At 44.9% G+C, this 23147-nt stretch overlaps 1 protein-coding gene across 6 annotated transcripts in view; it reads right to left on the reverse strand.

The window, feature by feature from the left end:
• Positions 1-23147, reverse strand: part of THSD4 (thrombospondin type 1 domain containing 4) — a 576883-nt gene that overhangs the window by 425810 nt on the left and 127926 nt on the right. For all 6 annotated transcript variants that reach the window (XM_023255096.2, XM_045059086.1, XM_045059083.1 and 3 more), the window contains one exon: positions 21005-21107. In XM_023255096.2, the coding sequence (XP_023110864.2) occupies positions 21005-21107 (103 nt within the window). The remainder of the gene's footprint in view (positions 1-21004; positions 21108-23147) is intronic.

The following is a 23147-nucleotide window of genomic DNA, read 5'->3' on the forward strand; positions in this document are numbered from 1 at the left end:
TCGGGTACTGTCTGGAACTGCTTTGGATATAAAACATCTAAATTTAAAAATATCTTCATGCATATCAAAGAAGAATGTAAGAACATTAATATTATCCCGTAATGCTTATTACAGATAGTGCAATGAGTAAAATTCTAGACCTACAGGCTTATATAAAAACACTATGGTATAATAAGCACATTATTTTCCGTTTTTCTTGGATGCTATTATTATTTTCTAAATATTAAATATTAACACAGTATTCTGTGAGATTTGGAGTTTTCTTCCATTTCCTTTTGTGAATACGATATCTGACACGGCTGTATTCAACCATCCAAAAGGATACTTTTCCTTTGCTTCCTAAGTATTTCCTTTCCTCCGGTATAGTTTCCAGGCAGTCACAATTTTTAGTATTAATTTATTTGTGACTGTGACTTTAACTCAAATGCCATGCTTCTCAAATGAGAGTCCGCAGAGCCCTAGAAATGGCAATCATTTGTTAAAAACTGGGAGTTTTCGGGTCAAAATGATCTGAAATCAATACAAGTTTTGAAATTTTCTCACTACCTAATCAAAAAGAAATAACAATAGCAAAACAACAACAACAACACTAACAATTTCGATGACCCCAAGCCCAACTTCCGGCAAACGGGTAACAATCCATCTACAAGGCAAAGGATGCATGTAGATGTCACATTTTAAAAACGCATCCAATGTCTATGTCAAATGCAAGTTTATTACCATGGCAGAGACACAAATGGGCCTAAACCTGACTTTTTTTTATTGTGGAAGGAAAAAATCAGAGTGTCAGCTGCGTGCAAAAAATTTCTTGCCATGATTTATTTAAAAAACTGTGCAAGTTTTCGAAGAAAAATCACTAGGATTTTTTTTCAATTTGACGGAGAAGCTGGGATTTGGAACAATCCACTGGAAGACACAACAGGTGAGGCACTAAGTTGCTTGACGCTTTCTTCAGGGTCAGTTTCAGAAACCACTTAGAAGAGAAACGAAGCTCGGTGAAGAGACCATGGGTGAAGCCCTGATATGTACACATAAACTTCTCTTGTTTGGATCAAAAAGAGATAGCCAAATTAAAAATCAATCATATTACCAAACAACACACTTCAAACTGTTCAACAGACACAAGTGAAGGAGAAGTGAAGGGATTCTCCAGCCAGTTGAGAGGTTTGGCACCAACGATTTGTGCATTTAACGATTTGTGCCTCTTCGCTTGTTCTGTTAATAACGTGGTAAAGGCTTGTTAATGTGCAAAATGCTTAGCGGTGAAATATCTGATGAACTAGGGTTTTTTAAATTTATTACTTTTATTTTTTTAATTTGAGAGAGAGAGAGTGTGCGAGCAGGGGAGAAAGGCAGGGCAGGGGTGGGGGGAGGAGAGAATCCTAAGCAGGCTCCACATTCAGCATAGAGCCTGATGCAGGGCTTGATCCCACGACCCCGGGATCACAACCCTGGGATCACAACCCCAGCTGAAATCGGGAGTCAGACGCTCAACCGACCGAGCCACCCAGGCACCTCTGATGAAGTAGTTTTTAGTAAGATAAGATGATTTCATCCCATTCCATTCTGTACCATCCCACCCACAGTAAGGATGGTGCTCACATCTCTGAAAACGTTGAGAGGATAGCTGTTGAGAACGGCAACCTGGATGGGGGCTGGTGGACGTGCCCCAGACTGCTGTGGTTTCCACAAAGAACAACTCACCCTTACAAGCAAAGGCTGGAATGCAGACAGTGGCTGACTAGATGACTGTTCTAGACACACTGCTATAAAAAGTGCACCCAAAAACTTGCTCTGCTACCCAGCTGAATCCCAGCTATTGGGGGAGGGGAGAACAGATCATGGGCTCATGTTCTTAAACTTAATACTGAATCACTGCTTTTTTAATGGAGGAATAACTGGTCTCAAAGTAAAGGCTAAAGACCTGGGTGCCCTGCATTATTTTGATATTCACAAGCTGACTTATTTAGGACAATTCTTTTTTTACGGCTGAAGTCTCTCCAATCACCACTGCAAGGCAGAGCTGACTGCTCCAATAAAAAAAAGTTTGATTTATATGAAGAGCACGGATCCCAGAGACGATGTGTCTTTGGGACAGTTTATTTACATTAATGGTCAAAACAAAGAACACCAGTTTTTTCCATTACTGAACTAAAAACTGCTTTCAGTCCACCATGTTATAGAAGCAATCTGGTCTCTCAGCAAGAAGAAACGCTTACTGAAATTTCTATCACTTGCAGCCTGAAAATGTCACATGAAACCACTTCTTCGGCAACATTCTGGGCAACTCCTCCACCCCACAGACTGTATTCCAACTCTTATTGGTATGAGTTTGTGTTCTCAAAATATTAGAACACTAAGAAAGAGAGAGAAGCTGTCGGAACCCAGAACTTATTATTAAACATCATTAGCACTCTGTTATCAACATAAATTTTAAAATATCCAATCAAGAGTATCTCACTTTTACCGCAATGGTAAGCAATAGAAAAGTATTTTCTATGAAGACAAGCATGCATGTAATATTGTGTATAATGGAAAAACCCACGTGCATTTAGAAGAACGGATATACATGTCTGGCCTTTCTTTGTGTTATTTGGGGCCACACACCCAGGGCTCTCATTCATCCATTCTGGAATTAACTACTCTTGAGAGAAAAGGCATCAAAAGCACCGTGCCTCTAGTTTAAGTAGAACACGATGGCACTGACATAATTCAACCCCACTAAAATGCGAAATTCTACTGAGTATCAATAAGCTGCTTTTTTTTGAGAGAGACAGAGAGAGGAAGAGTATGCTGTGAGCAGGGGAGAGAGAGAGAGAGGGAGAGAGGGAGGTCGGGGTGGGGGGGAGAGAGAGAGAGCATTTTAAGCAGGCTCCACGCTGAGCACAGAGCCTAAAGCAGGGCTCGATCCCGCAACCCTGGGATCATGACCTAAGCCAAAATCAAGAGTCAGACGCTCAACCAACTGAGCCACCAGAACAGGACAGGAACCAAGGTCTCTTTTACCCAAAGTCTCCATTTACCATTCCTGGGTACTGTATGTTCAACAGAGCAGATCTTTAACACTGCCCCCTTCCCCAACAACACAGCAATTTAGCCCGTTGTCAATGCTGATACTGAATTTTAAGCTATAGAGAAGTCTGAATTTGAAAAAATAAAACATACCTCAAGAACCCTCCCAGGGTCACAGTAATCTTTGTGATGAATTAAAGCGATTTACTGGCCCTGTGTGATCTTAGCAACATGCTAAACCTCTCTGAACCTAAAATTAATCTAAACCTAAAAATGGCACTTATATTATGGAGACATTCTGAGAGCTAAGTGAGATACTGCTCACACGATGCCTGACACACAGTAAGCATTCACCAAACATTACCGTTGTTAAGCAACAGGTCATTAGCAAGCTGGATATAGGGTCAAATGCTACTGAGAGGTTCAGCAGTAAAAGACATTTCCCCTGACATCAAGAGTTTTACAGACTAGTTAAGGAGATGATATTAACATACAAGGAACAACAAAGTGCCGTAAAATCATGTTTGGGAAACAGGGCTGGTAGACACGGTGAGTTCAAATGTCTCACTGGCTGTATAAGCCTTGGCCAAGTGATCGTGTACAGTAGGGCTGAAAACACCTGACCCGCCTATCTCATGGCGTCATTAGGTCATAGCATCATTAGGAAGACCAAAGAAAAAATGCGAGCGAAAATGCGGGCTAGCGAATTTGATGTGGCTGTTTTGAAATTATTGCTGTGATTTCCAGTAATTATAATGGAGTATTCTGTTACGGGGCCCAGGCTGAAAAAGAAACACAAGCTGACTCTGGAAAAACTGAGTAAGGACTAAGGCAGTCAGGGAAGCCTACACGGATGTGGGTGGGTCCTGAAGACTGGATGGAATTTGGGTCAGTGGAAGCGAAGTGAAGGAGAGCCTAAGACACAGTCAACGCGTGAGCAAATTCGTGGTGATCGCCTGGTTAGAGCAGGAATGGCAGGAAAGCAAGGGTGGGTTAGTTGTGGGTGTTAGACTATCTGGACCCTCAAAGTCAGGGAGCAGAGCTAGATTTGATACGTCAGAGCCAAGGCACCAGTGCACAAGCAAGGGGCTGTTGCTGGAGATACGACAGTGACAAACACTAGGATCAACCTAACATTTACATGAAGGTAACACATCTTCCTCGCTTCTTCTTCTCCTTTTCCTTTTTCCCCCTTTTACGTCCTTCTTAGGCTTTGGTACAGTTGCATAGGGACATCATAAATCAGTGAACCTTTAAAACACTTACATCCAAGTACCAGATAAGGCAGGGTCTCCTGATACTGCTCGACACCAGTCGTTTGAGATGCCAAAAATGTCCTCGTTTGGGGAAATGTACAACAGTTTAGCTATGGAACAGAAATTGAATAAAAAACACTCGTTTGGAAATAAAAAACTGCTCCGCCTGAGTTAACGGATCTCATCTTTGGGACTGGGAAAATAACAGTGATAATATGACAGCTAACATTCATGTGAGTACCTACTATGTGCAATCTGCATGAATTATTTCACTTAATCTTCTCCAAAGAGCTTTGCGGGAATACTAGTCTTATCCCCATTTTTTTTCAATGTTTATTTATTTTTGAGAGACAGAGAGAGACAGAGTGTGAGTAGGGAAGGGGCAGAGAGAGAGGAAAACACAGAATTCAAAGCAGGCTCCAGGCTCTGAGCTGTCAGCACAGAGCCCGATGTGGGTCTCGAACCCACGAACCGTGAGATCATGACCTGGGCCGAGGTCAGATGCCCAACCGACTAAGCCACCCAGGCGCCCCTCTCAACCCCAGTTTCTTGACGGAGAATCAGACCTTTGGTCCCAGAGCAGGTAACATCATCAAAGTCAGGGTTTAAAGGCTATTCTACAGGGGCCTGAGCCGAAAGACAGTGAATATGGTGATGGCTGAGCATAACAAGGAAGAACCATTGTCATTAAACAGCTTTGAATATTAGAACCATCAATACAGATTCCTTGTGGTAAAAAACAAATTGGTAATTACTGAACAAATACATTTCGTATGTATCAATTAATCTTTCAAGCGGAGAAACGATTATCTTAAAGTTTCATCGGGGCGCCTGGGTGGCGCAGTCGGTTAAGCGTCCGACTTCAGCCAGGTCACGATCTCGCGGTCCGTGAGTTCGAGCCCCGCGTCGGGCTCTGGGCTGATGGCTCAGAGCCTGGAGCCTGTTTCCGATTCTGTGTCTCCCTCTCTCTCTGCCCCTTGCCCGTTCATGCTCTGTCTCTCTCTGTCCCAGAAATAAATAAACGTTGAAAAAAAATTTAAAAAAAAAATAAAGTTTCATAACACTAGGAAAACGGGATTCCACTTAACATAATACGTGTATCCAGAAACAGTTGTATGCACAGAATTTCTGTAAATCAAATACTAACTACATTCACCAAAGGGCTTTTCTACGGTAAATGCACAGTAAGTATTTAATAAAATGAAAAATCGTTTGGCAATCTGAATAGTCATTCAATAATTTATCTGTTTTGTGAATTTGGATTTACAGCAGACTCTTGACATTCCTGAGGCATACATCCGGAACCTTCTCGAATTGCCAGATTCACAAATACAAAAATGTTTATAGAGGTTCCTAGCTTTCTTGCGAATCACATTTCCATGGAGAGTCGTATGAATTTCCTGTTCCTGGCCTATGCTACACACTACGAATTAATCACACTTTCACGTTTCACTTGAGGTGCATCTCTCACTGTTGCCATTTTTCACAGAAACAAACAAAAAAAAATGTCTAACTGATTAATGAACACTCTTACAAACGCACACATAAGTAGAGCACAGCAAAGCAAAACGACCCTTCTCTATGCATGTCTCTGGCAAGACAGACTTTTTGGATTTGCATCTCGGTCAAGCTTTGTGCCATGGAACCTCAGGGGAACTCACAAAGAGCCACAAACCTGCAAGTTAAATCCATGACCACCTGGAATCTACACACATTTATGAAGCTTGCATGGGCAGGGGCAGAGGCCGTATCTACAGAATCCATAGGAATTCCACTGTTCTCGCTAACCCAAGAGTTAACAGAACTCTGCTGAGCCTTTTGGTGATGAGTCCAGAAAATGTGATTATAGAAACCTTGGCCACATGAATTATAGGAATTTGCCTACTCATTCAAAATACCTATACTTTGTGTGGTTGGGGTTGGTGAAAATCAATGCTGGATGATTTCTCTGCCTTCAGAATGGGGCCCAGTCACAGCTGGCACACTGGAGAGCCTTAGCAGCTGGACCTTCCTGAAGCACTGTCCTGGGACTCTCAATCTCTGGCTGGTTTTGAACCCCGCCCCCACCCCCACCTCCGGCGAAACACCACTAACCATGAAACATAGATGGGAGAAAGGGAAAGCCTGAGTGAAAGAGAGAGACAGAGAGAGGGGGAAAGAAGGAACAAATGCAAAGATGAAACAAAAGCGAGAGAATGAAAAAAAAATTGGCTGCTGTGCAAAAAATAAAAAAAAAGACATTATCATTTCAAACTATATAGCTTATATATTTCAGAACATATTTGAAAACACTACTGCCAAATTTTCAAATTATTTATTTATTTATACCCCTTCTCGTTCCAGCATTTTGCTGCCAGATTAATTTTCCTGAAGCTCAACTCTGATCAAGTTACTCCCCTGCTTAAAAACCCCAATAGCTCCTCACTGCTTATAAAATGAAGTCCAATTTCCTTAGCCTCCTATTTGAGGGCCTCCATAATCTGGCCCCAAACTTCTAGCCCAACCTTATCCTGCACTTCTTCCCCATTATACACTCTTGGCTCCAGCCAAAATATATTCCCTGACGTTCCCCGGACACTGTCTGTATTCTCTGCCTTTGCACCTTTGCTCATGCTATTCCCTCTGCCTGGAATGCCTTTCCAGACATCTCCATATGCCTCATACTACTCACCTTCCCACACTCCACCTGGAGGATGCCAGGCACGTAACAGGCACTCCGTTATCAGTAGCCGATCTTGCAACATTTAAACACCTGCTTTATGTGTACATCATGTCACTGGATCCTCACCATTGGAGGACGTCACTTCACACAGAACAGAAACTGAGTATAACGCAGCACAAATCAATGCCAACATGTTGCAGCAATTCTTTCTGAGGGGGAAAAGTGCACCCTACCATTTTGCGTGAACTCGAATGCACTAGTCCAGTCCTGAGGCACAGTTTCATTTGGTCGCCCCTACACAGCCCTCACCAGCCTCCATGAGGCAGGACACTACACTAGCTGATTCCAAAGGCAGAGGCCCCAGAGGTGCAGGGGGCCAGGGTGGGAGCTGAAACACCAGACACCCCTCCATACTCCCCCCGCCCCGGGGAGAACAGCCACGGAAGGAGAGTGATAACCATCATAGATGTCAGTGGATTGAGTCTTGCTCCTCTGCAACCTAAAACATGCTGAAGGGCTTTTTAAAGGTGACATTTATCACCAAGGGTTTCACAGTGGGCTGCTAAAGCTCCTCATACAACCTCTAGAGCCGGCTTAAACAAACACAGCAACCGTGTGTGGGACAAGGCATCACCACTGATGGATGGGGCTCTATGAAGCATGCAAAGCCGCCCATAGCTACACGCTCACCGGACAAGGGCCAAAGCTATTACACGATGAGTACTTGTGTAACCTTAAGTACAAATGGAATTTGGGCTGTATGCATCTGAGATGCTTCCCCTTTCTAATTTTCGGCATCAAGAGGTAACATATATGGACTGGAATGCTAGAGCCCTCCCCTCCGTTTTCTCTCCTCTCCTAGGACAGGCAGGCCTAATGATCACAGCAGACATCTTTCATCCCAGTTACTGCAAGTTAACCCCAAACCAAAAGCCCCCATGTCCTGTTGAAATCTGACCTATTTTTAATGGGCAGCTCAGTTAAAACAAAACAAAACAAAACATCCTTGGTTAGAGCATGACTTTAGATGAAACCTGTTTCAGGGATTAACCCAAACTTCAAATCACTCCCTTGGACAAAACTTGATTCAGTCCAATAAATAAATCATGCCTCCCTCCATAAAATTTTAAAGCAAAAGTTTATTCGGGAACCATGTGAAATCTATGATTGCTCTGCCAGCCTCTTTGCTTATCTGTTGTTGACTTCTGGCTTTGCTCACTCAGCTCAAGGCAGGGCTGGCGTCTCTGACCCCTGCCAGAGCCGGCTCTCCTGCCCTGCTCTGTCCTTTCCTCCCCAACCAGGGACTGCTCACTGCTGTCCTTGCCTCCAAGTGACATATCTGTGCAGCAAGGTTTAAGAGAAAAACACATCAGCCCAGTATAATGCAGAACTTTGTTTTCCTAAACTTTTCCTGTTATTAATTACTAAGTGGCAATCTTGAGTTAGAAATTCCACTGACCAGCTCCAAAGATGCTAATCAGTTATTACTCACTTACATTTACGAAACTGCTACTTGCTTTTAGCCATCTTTAGTTCAAAACTAGAATTCCTGGGGAGCCTTTCCTTGTTCTACTTCTGAACCATTTAAACATACCCAAACACTGGGTGGGCTCAGTCAGTTAAGTGTCCGACTTCGGCTCAGATCATGATCTTATAGTTCGTGGGTTCGGGCCCCGTGTCAGGCTCTGTGCTGACAGCTCAGAGCCTGGAGCCTGCTTTGGATTCTGTGTCTCCTTCTCTCTCTGTCCCTCCCCCGCTCACGCTCTCTCTCCCTCTCTCTCTCTCTCTCTCTCAAAAACAGGTAAACATTAAAAAAAATTTTTTTTAAAGAGTAAACATATCCAAATACAAGTTTGTCAACAAAGTTATATACAGCTTCTTCACAGGGGTTGTTGGTGGGTGGTGGAAGGTCCATCTGACAACCCAAAATGAGAATGAAAAAATCCAGATGAAAAACTAAGCACTGCTCATGGCAGGGCGAGCTGAACAGGCGGAATCTGATAAAATAAGGTAGTAATGACCACGTCTGCTTTGCCCTGGGGGAGCTAGAACCCACACCGTCTTAGTCCCAGCACAAAATGGCCAGAAAGGCACGTCTTCTCCAGTGGGCCGCCCAAAGATCACGGGACACTACCAGGGGCAAGAGTGGAGAAGCTGACAGTCACAGAACAGAAAAGGCAGGGAAAAGTAAAAATCCAGAATTTCTCCCACGTAAATGGAAATGGTTGTGAATGAACAAAAGCCTTATATTTCAGGGTAATGCGTATCACCATTAGCAATCGTAAAGAAAAATACATCCTGACATACACTCGGTTGCTAAGCATTTGGGTTGAAAGGACCTCGTTAGGGACCCAAGTTAGGTGTTAGTACAGCTTGGGTTTGCAGTACGAAAGTGTGATAATGACACACGTGAACTCAGGATGTGATGACAAGTACTTTCCACGGCTCAGGCTGGAGATAGCTGGGTTTGGAAGCAGGATAATTCAGATACAAATAATTGCCTCTGTTTCAATTTTGTTTTGCTGGTGGAGACACAGCCTCAGATGCAGGCAGGAAATACAGTTCCAAAAGCAGAATGAAACCTATTTAATATATCGATATCAGACAATTCCATTTTTAGAAATTATTCTTTTTTTTTAATGTTGATTTTTATTTTGGAGAGAGTGAGAGACAGAGCACAGCGGGAGAGGAGCAGAGAGAGACGGAGACACAGAATCCGAGGTAGGCTCCAGGCTCTGAGCTGTCAGCACAGAGCCCCACACAGGGCTCGAACCTATAAACCATGAGATCATGACCTGAGCCGAAGTCAGATGCTTAACTGACTGAGCCACCCAGGTGTCCCCAGAAATTATTCTTGATTTAATTCCTCCACCTCGATATAGTGCACCCCTGAAAGAATCCCTAATTTAAAGGATCAGTCTGGAAACCAGTCTTGCCCCCCACTATTTCAGCTATCCCCAAGTCTTCCCTTGGAAAATCGTAATCACTTACCTATTGTTTGGTTTTTACTTGTTAAACGCAAACACGTTTTAGGGAGAGCATACAATGATGTGTGTCCATCATATTTATTTGCATCATTTCCTTGATTACAGAAGCTTTACCCAGGCATTTGCAGCAACACCTATGCAATGCTCGGTAAACTTTTTGAATCGTTTAAGGATCTCCTCTCTGTTCAGTAAAGAATAGGGACTCATCCCAAACTTTCAAGCAACTAAAAGGGTGAATTGGCACCTATGCAGTCACAGTTTGAAAGACTGAAACACTGAACACTGTGCAGCCAGCAAAAAGGCAGCACAGGGGCTGGGCTGTTTTCTCCCTCCCCGTACCTATGTGAGACATTACTCATCAATCCCGGTGACACCCCTCGGTCCTGAGTAGCACATTCCAGCTACCCCCAGCCAGAGCTGGCACAGGCTAGGAGACCACTTAGCATGACCCATGGACTGTGTTCTAGAGAGGACAGCCACCCTGAGAAGCAAACAGCATGCCCCAACACACAGGGGATCGCTGGAAGGAAACGGAGGTATTCAGCAGGCTGGTAAAACAAGGTCCCAGGTGACAAGACGGCTGCTTTCAAATATCTTGAAGGAGGAGATCGGACATTTCATTCAGTGGAGTTCCAAAGGGTAGCCAGGCCATAAATATCATTCCTGGGTAAACAACAGTGGCATTTGAAGAACAGGTTGGGGCAGTGTGAGAAGTGTGAGGAGGCAGAGAAAAGAGGAAGTGCTGATGTAGGCCCTCTACCTTCTTCCCACGCAACCACAGATAATATACAACAAGTTCTTCCTTTAATCCTTTGTAAACAAGTCCCACTGGCCCATGAGATTTGTAAGGAATAGAGACTGACACGTATGGTTGCTGTTTGATGGCTGTGGGGGATGGGCTATGCAGATGGCAGAGAATTTCTTCCATAAATATGTAAAGGACGGGCTGAATTCACAATTTAAATATAAACTTGCATATTCACGGATTACCTTCTAGCTCTAAACCCTCTAACTCCAAAAACCTCTTGATGTCTGCCCAAGACTAATTTCTTGATGTCCGCGCAAGGTGCAACAAAATGCCCTAGCTGCTCCTTCACGACACGGCCCTGCTGATTTACAAGAAGAGACCTCTCTGCTCAGAGGGCACAAGGGATGAAGACAGAGTCCCAGGGTTTCCTGGAGAAGTCTTGGTAGTCTTGATGCAAAAACACATTTGTTTGTTTTTAGAGGAAACGAATCTGTCCCAGCTTGGTTACATAGAGTGGAGCGAGAAATTCTTCTGTAGCCCCTGAGGCAAATGACTGCTCTCAGCTCAGCAGGCTGTGGTTATGTAAGTCCTGGCTTAATCTGATACTTCTATTTTATCCTGAGCCCTGGGGCAGACCATCCATCCCTTAGTCTCAGTTCCTGCATCTGTAGAATAGGAACACCACGGTGACCCTAGACCTTGCCCACCCAGACCAGCCATACTTGAGGAGGGAGGCAGTCTTTGCAGAAAGCTGAGCTTCTTGGAAGACAGAAATAACAGGATTGGGTCTCATAATTTAACAGTTTGCAATGGGTTTAAGCTGTATACTACGTTTCAAATCCTTAAAGTTATCCATATTTAGGTGAATTTGAATCTGCTTACTAGATGTTGCAATCTATCCTGAGGCTTTTCTTTACTAATTACTTACAATGACATTGGTTCAAGTGCCAGGAAAGAAACTGCTCTTACAGGAATCATTTCCATTTTCTGGAATATCCTACAAGCAGGAACAATTTTCTCCCTCAAACAATCTTTCCTTTTCGAAATCTTAAATTTCCCAGTGAAAAGACGAACAGAGAAGTGTGATTATTATTTGCTCCATTCCTACATTCTCCTGACTCTTCAGACAGAGAGAAACACAGCGTGGATTCAAGAACTAGCCACGTTCCAGAGGCACATCGCATACATAAGCCCAGAGGGGAGAAGGAGAGCTAGCCCAGTGACCTGGACTATGCAAATTGGGGGTAGGGGAACCACAGCGATTACTCCCTTTCACTTCTCCCTGAGATCATCCCTGACACAGGATGCAGTGGGGGTGGTAAAGGGCACCACAGAACCCCAGCCTCTTTCCCATGCCCCTGTGTAAATGCCCCTTAGTCAACTTGAATTATGCTACCAGAATGTCTAGGAGCAAAGAGGATCCACACAGTTACAGGTCATACACATATAAGGAAGCCTATCGGTAGCAATCTTCAGAAACGTAAACAACAAGAATGAAAGAGGGATACCCATATGTTATATTCAAATCCCAATAACCCCTCAAAGGTATTAAGAAACACTGTGTGCCTCTGGATGAAATGAGAGACGAGAATGAGAGAGAAATGACAAGCCAAGTGGGCAGCCTGATTTGTCTTGAGTTTCTGTTATGGACACTGGTTGGGGCCATCCAAGATCCACTCTCCATTCTTTTGGTTCAGCATCTGAATTTCCTTTTTAGGAATTAATTCTTGTCTGCTGTGTAAAGTCTTGGTGGGAATGTCAACTGGGAGACCCACCCCTCACCCCTCAGGCCAAGGGGTAGGCGTATGGCCTACACCGAGCTAATGGAGCTCTTACTTGTTTCCAGGGCTTTGAATCTTGGATAGAGAAGCCTGTTGGATCTTACCCATTACAGCAGTAGAATACAAGGAAGATCGTCAATTCTGTCCACCTGGACCCCCAGAGCTTCCTCAATTTCTGTCCTTCACCAAGTCTGTTTCTGCACACTTCCCGTTGACTCTCTGACCTACTGGATACGTTCCAATAAAACCCTTTTGTTGTGACTTAGCCAAAATCAGTATCTATTGCTTGCGCAAAATGAATGTCAACTAATACAGATGTTCAGCTTCTGGACCTGAGGATTTCTAGGCCCAAAAAAGCCCTATGATTCTAGATGATTGTAAAAGTGACACTATGCATAGGAGTTCATTCTCCCTAAAATTCTCTTGTTCCTTCACGGTCAGTAAGAAAGAGTAAGTAAAATAAAATGAGAAAGAGAGGAACTAGCAAGTCTTAGAATAATTCTACAATGGTGAAATTTATACTGTCTCTAAATGTCACCTTCAGGAACTGGACAGACAGAAACAGAAAAGGGTAAAGAGAATAATGGGCTTTTGTTAAGTATTATTTTTATATAATAAAATGCACAAACCATGAGTGTACAGTTCACTGGGCTTTGACAACTGCACACACCTGTGTAACAACCATGTAAAACGTCATACAGAACATTGCCATCACTCTAGAAAGTTCCATTATGTCCCTTTCCAGCTGACCTTTCCCCACTCCCACAGCCAAACACTGGTCTGATTTCTATCACCAGAGCCTAATTTTTCCTGTTCTAGAACATCACGTAAATGGAATCAGACAGAATGTACTCTTGCATCTGGCTTATTTTGGTCAACATAATGTTTCTGAGATTCACCCAGGTTTTTATACAGATCAGTAGGGTGTTCTTTTTTTACCACTGAGTAATACTCCACTGTACGAACGTACTATAGTTTGTTTATTCAGTGTCTTGTTGATGGATATTTGGGCTGTTTCCAGCTCTGGGGCTATTATGAAAACAGCTGCTGTGAACATTCTTTAATCTTTTTTATGGACACGTGACTACTTTCATTTCTCTTGAGTAAATGAATTTCTATTAAATGGTGAAGGAGGTTTCTTATTATAATACCTTGCAGAGAAGCAATAATATACTTTCTTCAGGATGAAAAGAAAAAACCTATTTTTCTTTTAGGACAGAGTAGTTTTATGGATGCCATTCTCTTAACCCCTGACTCCCTCTCCATACACTTCCTCCTTTCCATCTGCAGACATCCTCATTTCTCTGTTCTAAACAACCTTTCTCTCTCCCCTTAATCTAGCAAACGCTCTCAATAGGCCTTCTTCATGGCACTTTTAAAAAAATTCCCAGTATTGTTGCCAACAGCCCATTGTGGGGTGTTATTTTCTCAGTTCTCATTCTCTCTTTGACCTCTTGCAGTGTTCAGCTTAGTTGGCTGGCACTTGCTCGCTCCCTCTCTCTCTCGCTCTCCTGTGCTTTTTAAGAAAAGCTAAACTTCAACTATTGCGTTAATTTTCACAGTGCGAACAAGTACCCAAGGACTGGTCTTAAATGCTCACGACTGTAAAAATCCTTCTCTCGGCTTCCATACACATTGACAGTAGTGATTTCGTAGTCACACTCTGAGATTTGAACCTGGCTCTATCACCTACTAGCTGGGTGGCCCCGGGAAGGTCACTTAACCACTCGATGCCTCTGTTTCTTCTGTAGAATGAGGCTGATAACAGAAGCCACCCCTCAGGGTTGTTGTGAGTGTTAAATGAGCTAGCACTTACAACTGTGCCTGGTATGCAGTAGGCGTTCAATAAAGACAAGCAATTCCTGCTATCTCATTTGATCCTCACTGTGGTGTATGTAATAAGAGAGCTTTATAAAACACAAGAGACTTCATTAGTACAAGAGATGACACCATGCATTACGACGTCTTCTCTTCACAATGGTTGAGCCTCTTTCCAGTTGAGCCTCTTTCCCCTGTTTCTTTAATGTGAACGAAGTGCAAAGCTGCCTTCTTGATGTCTCTGTCCTTATGATTCTACACTCTCTTGAAGAGTCTTATCCATTGTGGCGGCTTTAACTGTTACATCAAGGCCAATGACTTCAACTATAGGTTGACAACCCTACGGTATCTCCCTTAAATGTCAATTGCTCAGCATCTTGCTACCATTTACTCAAAGTCAACGTGTATCAAACCCAAATCATTGTTTTGTTTTCACAAAGAGGTTACCCTCGGGATTTCTCTGTCCTCAATGATATGCTCACACCCCAAGTATACAGGGCCTAGTCTTGCCAGGTATTCTGAGGTGTAAGAGAGCCCGAGAACGGATCTTCTGTGGGTATTACTGGAATGCTCCCCTCGTTTCCCCATGGCCCGTCCTGTCTGCTCAGAAAGGATCATGACTACAGACAGTCTGTGCAGGAGGGGTGGGCGGCAGGGGTGAGCGTTCCAGAAACCTAGGAGTGAAGCTGGTTGGTTCAAACATGAACATCCATCCCAATCCCAAGCACCGGGTCCCAAGCCTTCCAACCTCACGTCCCACGGGTTTTGATAACACCGTGGGTGCTTTAATCTGGCAGCCCTTGCCCCATGCCCGAACATGGTGTCCGTGCCAGGGCAGACTGCTGGACCCGTGGAGGAACCAGCCGCACACCTGGGCACCTGGGCATCAGTGTTCCAGCTCTGTGCCTCAGAGCTTTAATCAAGGGAAAGAACTTGATCTCAGTGGCTGGGGGCCTGTGGCTATTAGACGCTGTGTGGCACCTTTAATATTCCCTGGAGCAAAATCTACTGTTCTTGCAAGCAGCCTAATCAAAGTCACCTGAATGTCTAAGGATGGCATCTGGGGAATTTTGTCGGAGCTTTCTGCCTGTGCTAGTCCTCAGGGTGGGTCACAGATACTCCATTTCTCCTCTTTTGAGCACACAGTGGCATGGCATCTCCCTGCTGCCCTTGAAGTTAAGTGTGACATGCAACGTGCCTTGGCCAACGAGATGTGAGCAGAAACAACACTGATCACTTCTGGCAGAAGTTTTAAGAATCCGTGTGTGATTCACTTGTTCCCTTTCTCCGCCTCAGTGGGAACCTAAGAAGACGGGCAGCTTCTACCAGCCTGGCTCCCCAGATGAACAGAGCACACACTACATTACACATGGAGCATGAGCAAGAGACAAACTTTGGTTGGCGAAGTCATTAGTACTAGGCAGTTCTTTGTTACTGAAACATAACCTAGTCACTACTGACAGATATAGCGGCCCCGTTCATGCGGCCAGCTGGCAACCTCCAACTTCTAACTCAGCCTCGCCTCCAGCCTTTAGATTTCCACTCTGTTTTAGTTCACCCCTCGGGGCCACAGAGTGCACTTAAGCTACCCAAACACAAAGCTGTCCCCTGATTTGTGGATTAAGACTGATACCTACTGTTGGGTAGCCCACGGTGACCCAGCAAAACTCTAGAGCCTAGTGCTGCCCAGTCCCAGCGCCGTAGGCATGAAAATAGATGCCATATTCCCCAATGTCAGCATCTACACAAGAGTCTTCCTATTGGCGTGTCCCCCGCTAGCTGCGCTGACAGCATCATTTATTGTCCAAAATCGTTCTGAGGGTGAAAGGGGACAGGGCGACGGGTACAAATCTTTCCTGTCCTGGGCGCACAAGGACACATGGGCACCCTAACTCTGCCTCCATTGTCTTTACGATGTTAGGTCCAGGGCTACGCGAAAAATTCCTAGAGGCATTATCTAAGGACAGATCGCCATATCCAGGAAATGTGATTAAAGGGCTAAGAGGAGCCATGTGGTGAAATTAATGTGTTTATCAGAGAGTACTCTGCTTTCACTCTGCTATGTGGCATTGGACTGAGTGAGTACAGCTGTTTCCCTAAGCAGGTACAGGCGAACAGCAGTAGACATCCAAACAAAACCAAGAGCCCAATGCAAAATCCAGCCACAAAGTCTGAACACCCTGCAGAAGCATTAACGGCATCTTCCTCCCACAGGTCAGCCTGGGAGTCATTTAAGAGGAAGAAGGACAAAACCAAGAAAACAATCTTAGCAGCAAAAAGAAATATTTAAGCAAAGCCAAAGTAAATGCAATTTCGGGGACCATGGGCTCCTCCTCCTCTGGGCACCGGAGACACAGTAACGTCAGTAAATATTTTCAAAGAACGTTGAATCCTCTAGATAGGGTAACATGCTGTAGAAGACAGCTGATTTTTTTAAATCTGCTGCCATTCGGCATTTTCCTTGACTTTGTGAGACACCACGATTCGAAGTGGTTCATTTAAAATCTCACAGCTTATAGTCAAGAAGCCCGTAACGATTTTTAGTGAGTCTGTTTTTCTGCGTCCCGATCCCCACTCCCCTGCCTGTGCCTCCTGTGATGTGGGCCTCTCACCGAGAGCTGATCACACGACCTGAGCCAGCCCGAGGACCCCCAGCCCCCAAACTCATGAGACTGAAACAGTCACTAGGTGTGTCTGTTTCCTAGGCCTCCACAACATATCACGGCGAACTGGGTGGCTTAAAACATCAAGTTAATCATTCCCTCACGGTTCTGGAGTCCAGGAATCAAGGTGTGGGCAGGGCCGTGCTCCCCCCAGAGTCTCTGGGGAAGAATCTTTCCATGCCTCTCCCCGGTTTCTGGTAGTTGCTGGCAATCCTTGATGTTTCTTGGTTCCTTGGCTTGTTTTAATCTCTGCCTCAGTCATCACATGGCTGTCTTCTCTCTGTGTCTGTGCCTGTGGCTTCACATGGGTTCTTCTTTTTATAAGGGCACCAATCATATTGGAATAAGGACTCACCCTACTCCAGCATGACCTCTCCCTTGCAGCTTCATTATATCTACAAAGTCCCAATTTCCATAAGGAAAACAGGTACCAGGAATAGGGCTTCAGCATATCTTGCAGGGGTGGGGATGGAAACACAATTCACCCCATAACACTAGATGAGGGAGAGTCTCTACCACTGTGATTGCAAGCTCCAAGCCTTGTAAGCCTGCTCATATACCGGAGAAGTAAACGAACCAAGAAACGGAGAAAGACAGAAAAAGGCAGGGTCCTAGTATTAGTGAATTGCTGGAATGCATTTCTATCTGAAATCTAGTCCACCTCTCAGACTTCCCAGTAACACAAGCAACAAAATATCTTTCTGGTTTAAACACTGGGTTTCTATCCCTTACGACTAAGAGCCCTAATCAATATATCTACTGAGGAATAATGCTATGTAATGTGAATTCAAAGAGTTCCCCATATTCTGGATGGGGAAGAGAGGGTAGGGTGTACATAAGAAAGATTGGCCATGAGCTGATAACTGTTGAAGTTAAGTGATGAGTTTAAGAAGCTCATTATTATGCCATCAAACTATTCTCTCTGTGACTACAGATGTTAAAGCAAGTGTTTAAAAAAAAACAAAACAAAACTCACAGGCCTCACACTTTGAGTCTAGCACAAATCGGGACAAACCAAAGAACAGAAAAGATAGAATCAAACATAAACCAGACAACAGCAGACACGCACAGGGAATACCTGTAATACGTGAAAACCTTAGCACTCAAGTTCTTTGCAGCACACGGGGCTTTTGATACTAGACCTGAATCTATCGAGGGCCTGACAGGGTCAGGGGATCTTAGATAACCGTGCTGGCAGATGACCATCCCAAACTATGCAGAGAAGGGCCAGCACCGTGCTTCAGCTCCAGGCAAAACAATGGAGTGCAGAGAGCCCTGCTGGAGGGATTCTCTTTCCTCCCAGCTAATCACAATAAAGCAGCTAGTATCCACAGCCAGCAATAAAGCAAGGGTGTGGCTCAGACAAAAGACCAGGTTACGCCTTCTCTAAATGTTCACGGACAACTACAGATGTTCTGACGCAAGAATATATCTCACGGTGTATAAAAACAGTCATGATTCTGCCTCAATTTAGGCAAGAGCCACCACCACTTCTGAGATCATGCCTGCCTGTTGGATTAGAGGTTCTCAACCCCAGCCACCCACTAGAGTAACTGGGGATCTTTAGAAAATCCCCATGCCCGGGCTGCACTCTAGACCAATTAAATCACAATCTCTGGGAGTGGGGCCCAGGCCTTGGTCTTCCTGGAAGGCTCCTCAGTGATTCTAATGAGCAGCAAAGGCTGAGAACCACTGTCTCAGGTAGACCTAGCTCTGTAAGGTGCTCACTCACCGTAGATCTGTGCCTCGCTTCTCTGGGCATCTCCCGCTGCTGGTCAGACCACCCTCACTTTCTGATCTACTCATGTGGGTAGATCTCAATCAGTCCAGAACCTACTTCTTTCCTTTCTAGCCCTTTCCTAGGGCTGCATGACAAAATACCACAAACATGATGGCTTAAAACAACAGAAATAAACTCCCATAAATTCAGTTCTGGAGGCTGAAGTCCAAAAGCAAGGCGTTGGCAGGCCATGCTGTCTCTGAAGGCTCTACCCCAGGATCCTTCGTTGTCCCGTCTAACTTCTGGTGGTCGCTGGCAACCCGTGGGGTTACTTGGGTTTGTGGGCACGTGACTCCAATCTCTGCCTTCGTTGTCACTTAGCACTCTCCCTGTATGTCTGTGTCCTTTCTTCTTCTCTTACAAGATCATCAGTCATACTCGATTAAGAGCCCACCCTACTCCAGTAGGACCTCAACACTTTACATCTGCAGTAACCCTATCTCCAAATAAGCTCACGTTCTGATACTTTTCAATCCAGCGCACTCTTCCTCCCCCATATAAAGCAAGTCTTAGTCTTGATCTTCATCAGAATCCATGTAAGACCTAGCTAACTGGGACCACAATGCTTTTTAAAATAAGTTTTTATTTTGAAATCATTTTAGATTTACAGAATAGTTGCAAAGATCATATAGGGAGTTCTTGTATGCTGTGCACCCAGCTTCCCTCAATGTTAACATCCTATAAAACCATGGTACATGTATAAAAACTAAGAAACTGTGGCTCCTGGGTGGCTCAGTTGGTTAAGTGTCCAACTCTTCGTTTCGGATCGGGTCATGATCTCACAGTTTGTGAGTTGGAGCCACAGCGCAGAGCCTGCTTGGGATTCTCTCTCTCTCCCCCCAGCTCTATCTCTGTCCCTCCCCTGCTCGTGCTCTCCCTCTCAAAATTAATAAAGTAAACATTAAAAAATTTTTTTTCACTATTACCGCCAGCATGATACTATTACCTTAACTCTACACTTTATGCATATTTCACCAGGTATTCCGCCAAGGCCCTTGCTCTTTTTCTGTCCCAGGATCCAAATCCGGATACCAAATTGCATTTAACAAAACGCTTTTCAGAATGCAAAGGATCACAGCCAAGCTCTGATTCACAGCAGCAAAACCTCACTTCAGGCTTCCTTCCCTAGTTTGCCCTCCAGTCTCTTGGCCACCCTCACATTTGCATCCAGCTGGCTGTACGTTTCATCTGTGCCTCCTTCCTGTTTGGATCTGACCTCCCCAATATTTTAGTCAAGCTAGTTCGTGACGATTTTGAGGTCATGGAATCTCCTTGAGAATCCAAGAGAAGCTACAGACTCCCCTCTGAAGAACTACAAAGACAGAAACAATTTTGTGTCCAATTTCAGAGCAGATGTCGATACCCAATAACCCCTCCCACTTCCCCAAGGGTCCCCACCGTAGCGTGACTTTCCACAGTCTGGCTTCCCCGGGCACTGATTCTGTAATGAAATCAGCACAGCTACCAAGCCCTCTCCCAAGACAATTTCTCCATAGCTCCTGGACACAGCAGCAGTGCTCTGTACTCTGGGTTTTGACCAACGCCAGGGGCCCCGGCCACTGTCTTGGGCTGGCAATAGACACTGAAGACAGCTGGACTCTCCCTTCTGGCCAACTTGGCCGCCAGTATCGAACCTCACAAGTTTTGCTTAACCCATCACCTCTTAGGAGTCCACTTTCTCTGCGATAGAAGAAATATCCCAGAATGTAATACTTCTCAGTCCTAAGGGCATGTCACATCACCTCGGTTTCAACTAAGAAAAGTGACCCTGGGATCTAGAGCAGTATTGGCAAGTTCTATCAGAATCAGATCTTCTGCCATTTTGAAACGGCAAGAACCTCGGAACCAAGGCCAATGCCTGCCTATGGCGTTTCATCCTTGGAAACCGCACGTGAGGCCCTCCTTGTACATAAAAGCCGAACAACTGGTTAATACAACCCTACATGTCCTCTGAAGCCACCACATGAACCCTGGAGCAGGGCCGAGGGAAAGGGAAACTGTCCCCGCTCAATCCTCCGACGTTGGTTTGAACCTCTTGCTCCCCACAGTCCTTCAAACCCTGTTCGGTCCCACTCAGATGCTGCTTGTTTCTATCAATCTCTCATCCATGTGATAATGGTCCACGAGTCTCCTCAGCTACACTACCTGTGGGCTCCCCCGTGTCCTGGGGTCACACTCTGCCCCCTACTGCCACTCTGATGAGGCTCTCTCCAATTCTTCCAGCGTTGAGCAGAAGGGAGCAGTGTTGGAGAACAGACAGGCATAATTCCTATGGCCGGGGCTGTGTCTATTCTTACCTTCTGCAAACGGTTCCCACTCATAAAACCGGCCCATGAATGGCTTGTTGTTGTAGGATGCACACTGAACCTCCCGGATACTTCTACTGCTTTCTGGACACACCTAATAAAGCAGATATTAAACATGCGGTTAGTGTCCGTATCTCTTCACGGCCCCAGTCACACCCCAGGAGACCTCTCCAACTGTAAATGCCAGCCGTCCTCTACCAAAACCAGGGTTTCTGAAAATGTGCTGATCGCCTGCATTAAAAATTTTAAATGCAGATCTCAAGGCTTCATTCCAAGTTTACTAAATCAGAATCTTTGGAAGGACACTAAAATTTTAACAAGCTCCCCAGGTTAAGCTTTTGCACCATAATTTGAAAACCACTAACCGAAACCTTCTGCTCCTGACAAATTGGTCTGCTCACCTACTCCAAAAAGGCCATTCATTTCCATCTGCTTGACTTTGTTCATGCCATTCCCGCTCGTGGGATAATATTCACACGAGCATGTACAGAATCCTTACCATGCGCAGGTACTGTTTTAAACATATTACACATACTAATTCATTTAATCCTCATAGTGACCAATGAGGCCAATAAGAAAGTTCTGCAGATTTTTCACAGATGAGCAAACTGAGGCACAGAGGAACCGCTCAGCCAGTGAGGGCAGAGGCTGGATTTCAGGCTACGTGGTCTGGTGCCCATCTGGATGCATCTCAGTGTCCTTCCCATCTTGTCTACATTCTGGTCTAAATGCTCTCCACGATCTAATGCCAGAGCTCCCAGCCGTTAGTGCACAAAAGAAGCACCCAGAGATCTCATGGGAAATGCAAAGTCCCAGGTCCCTCCCCCAAGGATGGCTAGTAAGTAAGTCTGGTGTGAGATATTTTATCAAATTATCCAGTGATCTATATTTTATCAAATTATCAGGTGATCCTGATATACTAATCAAAGAAAATACCCAGTTCCCTCTAGTTTCTTTCTTATTTACAAATGATAAATGTGAACAAAGTGTGACATGAAATAAACAAATGTGAAATATAATAATAAGATCAGAGTCTCTAATTCAAATCATGGATAAAGTGTGATCTAGCTTTTTTTAAAACCTAAGTACATTCTTATTTAAATGTGTGTGGGGGTGGGGGTGGGGGCGCCTGGGTGGCTCAGTCAGTTAAGCGTCCAACTTCGGCTCAGGTCATGATCTCACGGTTCATGAGTTCGAGCCCCGCGTCGAGCCCCTCTGACAGCTCAGAGCCTGGAGCCCGCTTCAGATTCTGTGTCTCCCTCTGTCTACCCCTCTGCCGCTTGCACTCTGTCTCTCACATTGTCTCAAAAATAAATAAACATTAAAAAAAATTTTTTTAATTTAAATGCGTGTGGGGTCAGTGCGTATGTTTTAATAATCAGAGGGAAAGGAATCTGGACCCTTACATATTAAAAGCCCTGTATATAAGAAGTTTCTGGAATAAACTGCCAATAAGGCAGCTCAAACTCCTGAAGGATTTCTAAAGAAATCCACTGTACGTATCAGAAATGCCAGATCTTTTGGAGGAGGAGGGAACAGAGGGAGGAATAAAACCAGGCAGAAGGGAAAGCATCTCTTGCTTGAAAAAGGACAGTTGGGAGAGGCCGCTGGTACAAACACCCGGGGTGGTCATAACCCTGCTGCAGCCTGAGCCAAACCACATGGAGCAAGAAGCCATGTGAAGCAGAACGTGATAGAAACCGGTGGGGAAAAAAAGGGCCCGGTGGACAGACAGGGTGGGCTGAGCTCTGACAATCAGTGAGAAGCCGACAGGCCGGGGAAGGCTGTCTCCATGGGTTCTGGAAGGCGAGCCTCTGGTGGCCCCCGAGCCAGGAAGCGGGTAGGCGTCCAGCAACACCAGCTGTCTCCCTGAAGGATTTGGGGTTAAGATGCTTCTGACAACCCTTTGGCCAGAACTAGAGCTCGACGAGGATGTGATCAGTTGGGTGACTTGGGAGAAGCTGACATCCTTGCAACAAGAAAGAATCGCTAGGCAGGTTGTTAAAAATACAGGTTCTCAGGCCTCGTCCCCCTGGGAGGGTAGGGAAAGGGCCAGGAATATATGCTTGGAGATCTGGCTCAGCCACCCCGGTACCAGAACTCAGTGGCAATGAAAAGCCACACCCAAGCCTCA

Source organism: Felis catus, chromosome B3, assembly GCF_018350175.1.
Source record: "Felis catus isolate Fca126 chromosome B3, F.catus_Fca126_mat1.0, whole genome shotgun sequence".
Taxonomy (NCBI): Eukaryota; Metazoa; Chordata; class Mammalia; order Carnivora; family Felidae; genus Felis; species Felis catus.